Consider the following 9783-nt stretch of genomic DNA (forward strand, 5'->3'; position numbering starts at 1 on the left):
GTACAAGTCCACCTCTTGAGCTTTTAGCCAAATGCTGGTTTACAACCAGGAATCAGCTCACTTTGGGTTGATCAGTGACCAGAGCAGCTTCACCCAGAAGGAGCTTTCCTTGACTGAACGAGCACCCAAACATCACATCCCTCCCAGGGCATTGGCTGGCAAGGATGCAAATCTTCAAAGCAGCATGGATGGGGCTGGCCTGGTCCCAGACTCTTGCCAGAGAGATTGGGCCACACTGGTTCTGCTGCACCCCAAGGATGGCCTGAGCTGCTCCAGCAACCCCCAGTGCACACCAGGACCTCTGTCCCTGCAAGTCCATGTTGCGTCCTGCAGTCATCCTTGGTCTGCCCCCTCCATCATCAAGTGAGCAACCCCAGCATTTGTTACAAAGTGTTATTTATTAGAATATTACATTGCATTTAAAAAATAAGGGAGGTCTGACCCAGTCGCCCTGACCTACACAAAGGAAGCGGGGCCAGACCAGCAATAAATATAAATACTATGTACAGTTTTACGTAAAATAAATATATAATTTAAAATGAAAAATATCTTGTTAAATAGCTGTTACCCTCCCACCCCTCCTCTGCCTAAGCAAGCCCCCAGCCCGCTCTCCCCACCTTTCACAGTTTGTTTCTGGCACCACAGCAGAGGGAGAGACACTGGCAAGGAGCCCCTCGGCTCAGCCAATGCCCCAGCCCCTCCCGGGGGGTTTCTCCCCCCCAGCCTCTCTCCGGGGGATACTTCCCCCCCCACAGCCTCTCTCCAAGGGGATACCTCCCCCACCAGACCCTCCCGGGGGGTTCCTCCCCCCCAGACCCTCTCCAGGGGTTTCCTTCCCCCAGCCCCCATTCCCATCCCCATCCCAGAGGTGGCCCAGGAGCTCCCCGCAGGGCTCCTGCTGCTCTCGGGGACTCCGGACGGGTCGGTGCTGGTTCCGCCTCTCTTCCCTCTGCCCGGAGGTAGAAGTGCGGTAGTGCTGAGCCCTGCAAGAGAGAATCGGGAGAGCTCAGGAGAGGGGAACGCGGTCCAGCCCCATGGACACTTCCTGCCCTGCGGAATTGGACCTGGAGGACTGGAACCAGGGTGGTCATCAAGCATCCCAACCTTGTGTCCAAGCGTGCTTCCCCTCCAAGGACCACCAATATTTTCCCTCCTGAACACATCCACCCCAATAATCCCCAGGGCAGAGGGGACAGTGATTAAATCCTTATGCTGAATTTCCCTTCCCCAAAATTCAATCCCACGCCCTAATGCTGTTCCCAGCATGACAGGAATTCTTTTCAGGCATTACTTCATCCTCAAAAGGATAAAAGATTTGTCTTTTTTTATGGGGGGGGGGAAAAAAACCAACAACAACAACAAAAAAACCACCCTACAACAACAAAAACCCAACTATAAAATGTATGGGCACATCTAAAGTCAGGGTTTGGATCCAGCACCCAGCCATGGCCACCCCTGGGGCAGAGCCCAACCAGACCTACATTGCATGGGGCTGGCTGGAAGATCCTCCTGTGCCCAGCTGCCAGGCATTACACTGGTGCAATAAGCAGAGTGGGAATGAAAAGGAAGGGGGTTTTATATATATCTATAAAAATAGAAGCAATATCTAATGAGGGGAAGTGACTCAGAGGGGTCAGAGAGGGAGCAGCACAAGTAGGAAAAAAAAACAGAAGCCACTCCCCCACTGCCAAATATCCCCAGTGCATGCAGCAACAGGGCAAAGCAGGGACTTGAGGTTAGAAAGAAGGAGATGGTGGTGGCTGGAATGGTGGGGGACAGGGGCTTGAGCAGGGAGGAGAGGAAAGAGGGCTGGAGACCTGGGCAGCCCAGGCTCCTGGGTCAAATCCAGCAACCTTCTTCTCCAGACTCAATCTGCCCTCAGCTCCTCCCTGATTCTGGCACAGGATCCACACAACATCCCAGCCAGCAGAAACCAGCAGAGCCCCCAGGTGCCCACCAGCCGAGCCAGGAGCTCACCTTGCCAGCACTTGGCATCCTCAGTGATTGACAGTGATGCCCAGCTTGATTTTCTCTTCGTTTTCTACATCGTAGACACCTCTCTTGTGACACCTGTGAGGCACAGCAAGGAGATGCTCAGAGCCCAGAGCAGTCCCACCACCCTACCACGCAGAGGTGGGCTTCCTGGGGAGGGGTCTGCTGGTCCAGCCCTGTCCCACTCACCTGAGCATCAGCAAGGCTGCAATGATGATGAGACACAGGGAGGAGAGAACAACAGCAACCACAGCCAGGGCCATGGTGTGGTCGTACACGCTGGGGGGATGCTCCACAGGCAGGGAAAGGCCATGGCACCTCTCTCCATGATATCCTGGCTGGCATCTGGGGGAGAAGAAAAAAAGTCTTCAAGGATGGTGTTGATGAAGCAAAGAGGATGTTGAGTTCATAGGGACCAAGCACAGAAGGTCTTTGCTTCCCTCCCAGCCTCATGGAAAGAAGCAGCCTGAGTGAGCACACTGCCTGTTCCACTTGGTCCCTTCCCCAGAGCTGGGAGGTCTGGTGTCACCATCAACTCCCTGGTACTGGTAAATTAAGTTTCTCCTGCCCTGAGTACCAAGTGAAGACTCCCAGAAAGGTTGAACTTCCCCCAGTAGAAGGCACCAGGGTCTGTTCTCTTTTCAAACATCCTCAGGCAGAGCCAGGCTGCCTGGGCCACCTCTGAAAGTGGGAAAGTCCCACACAAAGGAGCAGAGAGCTCAGTGCTCCCCTTGGTGCAAGATGTCCCTGCACACCCTGCCAGGCAGAGAGGTGCCACCTTCCTGCAGACTCAGGAGGTTACTCATGCAACAGAAATAACACTCCTCAGCAGAGCTGCCAGGCTGCCAACCCTCCCCACCACCAGTCCAAGCACACTGATGTGACCAGATAATATATATTCCTCTATATCCAGTGCCACTAACACCCAAACTTATCCCCAAGATGGGTTTCAGCCCAGCCCTCCTGCCCAGCTCACAACAATGCCACATGCCAGTGTCACTCCCCAGCTGCAGCAGCCAGGCTGGGCACAAGGCAGAGATGCAGGACCCAGCCTGGCAGTGTCCTCATCCCACCTCACATCCTGGGGACCATCAAGGAAAAAATGATCCAGGAGAACCTGCAACAGGGGCAGCCAGCCACAACTGAGGAACGCCAGCCAGCACAAGGGCTCAGTGTCAGAGGGGGCTGTGGCTGCTCCCAAAAAACGCAGGGATGGGTCACCATGCTGGAGAGCCCAAGCCATTCCCCAGGTCCCTCCCTTCTTGCCCGTGTCCCCCAGCCCCAGGAGAAGGGGAGGAGGCTGGGCAGGGGGTGCCTGGCTGTCACAGCTCCCAGCAGTAGGTGCTGCACCCCACATTATGTTGGGTCACCAGCCCAAGCTGAGTCCCAGAGGTCTTCTCCTGCTGGTAGTCCCGAGCCCCCTGTGCAAGGGCCCAACATCATGACAGAGAGAGAAACTAAGCTGTTCAAGGAGCTATGTGGAGCCTGATCCCTGAGGATTGCAAGGCACCAGATCTGCTGAGCACCATAAGCCAGGGAGCTATTATCTTCCCCGAGCTCCAGGCAAAGAGCTGGGGGGCTCAGAGGATTCGTAGCAAAGAACAAAGCCTCTTAGATATCTGTCAGCTCAACCCCTGCCCACATCAGCAGGGATCAAATGTGCACCATTTCCCATGGGAGCAGTGCAGGACCCAGCAGCAGGTAAATGCCTTCTCCTCTGCTTCCCTCATCTACTCCCTGCCCTCCACCTGCATTCCAGAGGAAGGGAGGAGCTGGGGGGGGAACAGCCCTGCCCTTCATCAGGGCCAAGAGACACCTTGGGCATGGCTTCAGCAACTGTTCCCAAAGGTGCTACCTCCAGTCCACCTCACTGGTGCAAAGATGCTTCTCCTGTCTGCACTGGGACATACCAACATCCCACAGGAGCCTCAGATCTCAGATCAGGGAGATGCAGGGTTACAGAGCTGGGATGAAGTCTCACAAACCAGACCTGGAGAAGATCTTGGCTGGAAGACTCCAGCCTCTGCTCACTGTCCTCCAAACCCCACCACTGCTTGTCTCCATGCAGAGCTCACTGTGCTTCCAGGAGATGCCAAGTCTAAGTGCACAGCAGACCTTCGTGGGACTTTTCTCAAGAAGCACAAGGAAGAGGCCAAGTCAGAGGTGTTCCTGCTCAGACAGGGAATGTGCACTAAAAATATTTCCTCTGCTCTTCCTCTGCCTGACCTGGAGAATTGAAGGAACCATGACTAAAGCTCCCCTGGCACAGGCACACTCACATGCAGGAGGGAGCTCCCAGCTCTCGGATGTATTTGCATTCTCCGTGGATGCAGAAATCCTTGTACTTCCTCAGGCACGGGTCTCTCTTCTTCCCCTGGCCTTTCCCTTTTCTTCGTTTATTCCCGTTCCCTTTTTTCTTGGGAGTAACTAGGCCTTCGGGCTTTGACAGGAAAGCAACTGGAAAACAATTTGTGAAGGAGAAAAGAGAAGTCAGATCACCTCCATGCATCAGCTGAAGAGAAGGCAGAGCAGCAAATCCCAGGCTGCTGCAGCCAGCTCAGCCCTGGCACTCCTGCAGCCTTTTGTGGAACGATCTGCCCCCAAGAAGAGGGCTTTTTTCCATTTCTTTTTTTCAGCCTCTCACAAATATCGTGGCCTTTCCGAGTCATGAGAACGATCCTCAAGAAAGAAAGGAATAGGGGCAGGGAGTGGGGGAGCACTGCACTTTATGCATCTCAAACGTTGCTATTATGTTTGCCAGTTTCCACTGAAGACAGAAAATTACTAATTGCCCCTTTATCTGGCTTTTCTTTCCCTGATGAGCTCAGTCTTTTGTAAGACCCTATTCATGGCTCTGATGGACTCTCCTTCCTGTGGATACAACGCCTTGCACACCCAGAGCAAGCTTGGCTATTTTTTTTTTTTTTTTTGGTTTAGCAGCACCAAAGAAATGGCAAGGGCAAGGGCAGTGTTCCCAGGAATTACAAAGGTCTGGTGTAATTTCAGTGTACAGACAGGCAGCTTTCAGCACAAGGCCAGCATCCTGACTTGGTGGGAACCAGAGCACTGAGCTCCACACCTGGACACAGACTGAAAACAGCAGTGTAATTGGAATAGTTTTAAGATGCGGAGATGCCCCAAAAAATCAGTCCCCATCTCAACCTCACAAGGTGCCAAGATGCCAGAGAGCACTCACTGTGCTGAGGGGGGCTTTTCAGCTCCTCCCATTCCAGTGTTTCATAACTCCAGTAAATATGAACTAAGCCCTGCACTGATCAGGGAGGAGAGGGCAACCAAGTCCAAGCTGGCGAGTTGTAACCTGCCCAATTCCTCCCCAGCCACTTCCTGAGGTGACGGAGCCCATCTCCTCCTCCCCAGCCAGAACCTCTCGTGCTGTGGCACACCAGCTGCACACCTAACAAAGTCATTTTGCAATTTCATCCTTCACACTGTGCCTAGAGAAAACTGACACTCCAGGAAACGCTGTTGCTTGGAGAAACCCTGGGATCCGGGTGAAGCTCAGGGCTCTGCCCCAGGCAGGCAGCAGACTGTCTCCTACCCTCTGGGTTATCTTCTGGCCACAGCCAGCAGACACACAGTGCCACCTCCACTGTCACTACCCCTCCTCCCCGGGGCTCTGTCCCTTAGGACAGCCAGAGAAGATGTGGAAGATCTTGCTGATAGGAAAATGTGGCCCAGCCCATGTGGGCTGCCACCCTCCCCCTACTCCAACACCCAGAGTCTCAGGCACAGAAGATGACTTCAACACAAAAGGCAGATTTTCCTGACAGCAGCTCAGCTCAAAGCTTTAGGAAAGTGCTCCCAGAGGCTGCAGCCTCAGTAACCAAATAACCCCCCGTGGGTGAATGTCAGCCCACACACACACACCAGGTCACTTGCCCTATGGCAGGGTCCCCCCATCAGGGGGCTGCACAGAGGAGCAGGCTGGAGCATCCCCCTCCCAGCAGAAAGGTTATTTCCCAGGGGCTGCATCCCCTCAGATGCAAGGGGGTTTGCAGGCTTTTTGTTACAGTCTGATGGCACAACCAGAAAGCAAATGAAACCACGGGAAAAAAAACAAAAGGGAGGATGAGTTGTACGTGTCATGGTACTTTTCTCCTGATGCCAGGTTACTGATCTCAGCATGTCACAGCTACAGGTCACCCTCCTCAGCGTGCAAGGAGGTCCCACCCTCACGAGAGTCCCCAGGACACTCCCAGGTCCCGCAGGGGGGGACAGGAGCCAAGCACGAATGCCCAGCGAGCCTAACAGAGAGACAGTGTCCCCACCGCCCCCATAGCGGGGACTGCCAGCTGACTAACCCTGCCTAGGTATGAGGAGCAGCCGAGTGTAGGCGGCGGGTGAGTCACAGCGATCCCCCCGCTGACGGCCACCGGGGCCACCACCCGGAAAGTGGCACTGGCCCCCGGCCCGGGACACGCACCTGCGAGCAGGGGCTGCCGTGTGCCCCTCGGAAGGAGTCAGGGTACCCGGGAACTCTTGGGAGCCCCGTGCAGAGACGTCAGCGACACAGAGAGCCCCTGGCTGCCAAAGCCCCACTGCTCCACGCTAGTGCCCCACGGGCTGGCTCCGCACAGAGCCGCCGCCACGGATGTTCGGGACTGGGGAACCGGGGCTCCCCCGCAGCTCCTTCCGAAGCGGAGCTGGATTCTGCCGAGGCACCCGCGGGTGAACAGAGCCCAGCCCAGCTCAGCCCAGCCCCTCCGCATCCCGCTGCCCCCAGCCCACCCTGCCGGACCGCACCGTCCCCGCGTCTCTCCGCACCGCGTCTCCCCCTCCCCGGCCCGGCACATCCCGCACCCCCACCCACCCATACCTCTGGGCGGCTCGCTGAGGTCGTCCCCCGAAGCCGCTCCTCCGCCTTCCTTCTCCGGGCTGCCGCCGAGCAGCGGGGCCGTGGCCGGGACCGCCGCTCCCCCGCCTCCCTTGAACAGCACCTCGTTGTGCCGCTCGTCCCGGGACAGCCCCCCCGCCGCCGCCGAGCACACTGCGGGGAGGGGACAGGGTTAGGAGGGAGTCGTCGGGAGAGCCTTTACCGGGACCCCGCCCGGGATTGGGGCCGCGCTGACTCTGCCCAGGACCCCCCCATCCCACCCGCGCCCGCGACCCTTTCCACCCGGGACCGGGGCTGTATCCCCGGTGCCACGTGCCCTCAGCTGCCCGTGGCCGTGCCCGCACCCCTCTCTCTGTCCCTACCTGCCGCCAGCAGCGCCGGGATCAGCACCGCCCGACCGCGCATCACCGCGGACACTCGCGTTCCCGTTACACCTCCGCTCGGTGTCGGTGTCGGCTCCACACTACCCGTCCCAGCTCCAGCAGCCGCTCTCCGGCAGCGCGGCCCCGCGGCGGGTAAAGGCGGCGGGCGGCGGGGCGGGGCGGGGCGGTCCCGCCCCCGGGAAGGGCTTCCCCGGTGTTGCGGGGGGGTCCCGCCGGACGGAGCCTGAATGGGACGGACAGGGGGGCAGAGGGGCAGGGGGGTAGGGGAGCAGGGGGGCAGGGGAGCAGACGAGCAGACAGAGAAGCAGGCAGGCTGGCTAGCTGGCTGGCTGGCTGGCTGGCTGGCTAGTAGTCAGGCAATCTCCTCTCTCCGGCGTTGCCAGGGATTGGGCCCACCAGCAGCCCCCCTTTCCCCCCCGTTGCTAGCCCCCTGTCCCCAGCCTGGAGCACCCATCACTGTGGGCCGTGCTGCGGGGTGGGAGTCCCCGGGAGCTGCTGACCCCTTTAGGGCTGTGTTAAAGCTGAGGAGGGGAGGAGGCAGCTCAGGAAAGCAGTCTGGAAACTTTACTGGCTGGTATAAGGCAGGGGAAGCAATGGGGGGATGATGGCATGATGCCCGCGGGGTGCTGGGGGACCACTGCCAAAGGTGGTCTGGGAGGTTTTGGGAGGAGCAAGTCCACCCCACAAGAAGAGTGTCAGGCAAGAGGTCTGGTTCAGAGCTAAAACTTCCTTCTGGCCTTGGTGACAGAGTGACACCCTGAGAGGGGACAGACTTCCAGCCACATGTCACCCAGTACTGACGATGGGAGATGAGTGGTCATGGCAGCCTCTGATGGTGGCAGAAACCCAGACAAAGGTCTGCAAGGCCACCTTTGTGCCCCGATGTGGCCTGTTTGACTCAGCCATGGCTTCATCTTGCAATCCCCCTCCTGATCAGCCACTGTCCTTGTCCCCTCTGGCTCAGCCCATGGCCACGGTTTGGAGGCTGCCAGTGCTTCTCTGTCCCCTTCACAGCTCTGGTGTTGTGTTTGGCCTCATCCTCAGCCCAGCTGATGGCCCAGAAAATGCTGCTGACCTCAGCTCTGGGCAAGTGGAGAGAATTGTCCCAGCTGATGTTCAGATCAGCAGCAGTCCCTTGCTGGTTCCTCGAGGTCCGTAACCCTCTGCCCAGCTGCTGGTTTGGGTTCAGCAAGGCATGGTTAAATATTCCTGCCATTGTTGTTGGTGTCTCCAAGGAATTCTGCCGGATTTGCCCCCACCTTCCTCCCCCCCCAGCTCACACCCTCCATCTTGCTCAGACTTGACTTTTGCAATTGTTTGTTCAACGTTTTTCCTTCCGCCTCCTCCGGCCATCTACATCCCAAGAAACTTTGGCAGCAGAGCCAGGCAGGTTGGGGGTGGCCCAGAGGAGGGACTGAGTCTCTGGGCAGCCCTGCACAGTGACACTCTGGTAGGTGTCTGTGTGGGGATGGGATTTTACACCTGCCAGTTTCCTGTCACATTCCTGAGGCTGGGCATGGGCAGGCAGTGTGTGTGGCTGACCTGGCACCTTGGGAGAGGAAGGCACTGCCCCACGTCAGCTGCCAGGGAGCTGGTTGGCACAGAGGGCTGGCAATGGGCGGTTTGCAGCCTGCCAGCCCTGCTGGCCTCCTGCTGCCAGCCTCCCCATCCCTGCCTCCCACAGCCTCCCACAGCCTCCCTGTCTGCACCCATTCTGGAGGTAGTGCTGGAACAGAACCTCACAGGGGGTGGAGGTCAACTGCCATTAAGTTTTGGGTGCCTGGGGACTCCCCAGCTCTCCTCATCCATGGGTCCGTAATGCTGGGGATCTTCCTGAGGTTCCCACCTTGGCCAGGTGCAGCCCCCCACACCACAGTGTCTGTCTTTAGAACAAACAGCCTGGCAGGCATGTGGATCATGGCTGGGGGGGCACCTGGAGTGTGGCTGAGGTGTGAGGGCTGATGGAGAGGTGGGTGCAGGGACTCAGCCCTGTGGGCAGTGTCTGTACTACAGGAGGGTGGCCCTGGGGAGTGCTGCAACAGCATTTTGGAGCAGGAGGATGGGGTACAGGGCAGGCCACCAAAGTCACCCCCAAGTCCAAAGGCCTCGACAGCAAGGGGGACTGGGGTGGGGGTCCTGTGGCAGCCTTGAATCCAGGAGACAGATGGTCAGAAAGCCCCCTTAGGGTGTGACTCCCATCACAGTCTGACCCCCACTGCATTGTCTGACCCCTCCTATGCCTGCCATATCATCCAATCCCCCCCCACCTGAACCCCACCCCATGCAGACCCCCCATGCCATATGAACCCCCTCCTCACTTCCATCTGACCTGGACCCCACTGTGACCCATCCCCATGCCATGCAACCTCCCCCATGTTGTGGCTTCCAATGCATGGACACCCACTATGCCACGTGAATCCCATAACTCCATGACCTCCACCCCACTCTGTGTGACCCCCTAGACCCTGTGCCTGCTATGCTGTGTTCCCCCCCCATGCCCTGTGACCCCCAAGCTGTGTGCCTCCCCCATACCACATGCCCACCCACCACGCA

The 9783-nt window shown here is 57.9% G+C and overlaps 1 protein-coding gene across 1 annotated transcript; it reads right to left on the reverse strand.

The window, feature by feature from the left end:
* Window positions 1–843: 843 nt before the first annotated feature.
* Window positions 844–7317, reverse strand: HBEGF (heparin binding EGF like growth factor). The gene is made up of 6 exons (XM_030459451.1): window positions 7210–7317; window positions 6830–7000; window positions 4272–4449; window positions 2182–2337; window positions 1978–2070; window positions 844–983 (listed from the first exon to the last, which is right to left on the reverse strand). Exons 1-5 carry the CDS (start codon window positions 7250–7252, stop codon window positions 1998–2000), a joined length of 621 nt encoding a protein of 206 aa, XP_030315311.1. The 5' UTR covers window positions 7253–7317; the 3' UTR covers window positions 844–983; window positions 1978–1997.
* Window positions 7318–9783: the final 2466 nt, after the last annotated feature.

Source organism: Calypte anna, chromosome 13, assembly GCF_003957555.1.
Source record: "Calypte anna isolate BGI_N300 chromosome 13, bCalAnn1_v1.p, whole genome shotgun sequence".
Lineage (NCBI taxonomy): Eukaryota > Metazoa > Chordata > Aves > Apodiformes > Trochilidae > Calypte > Calypte anna.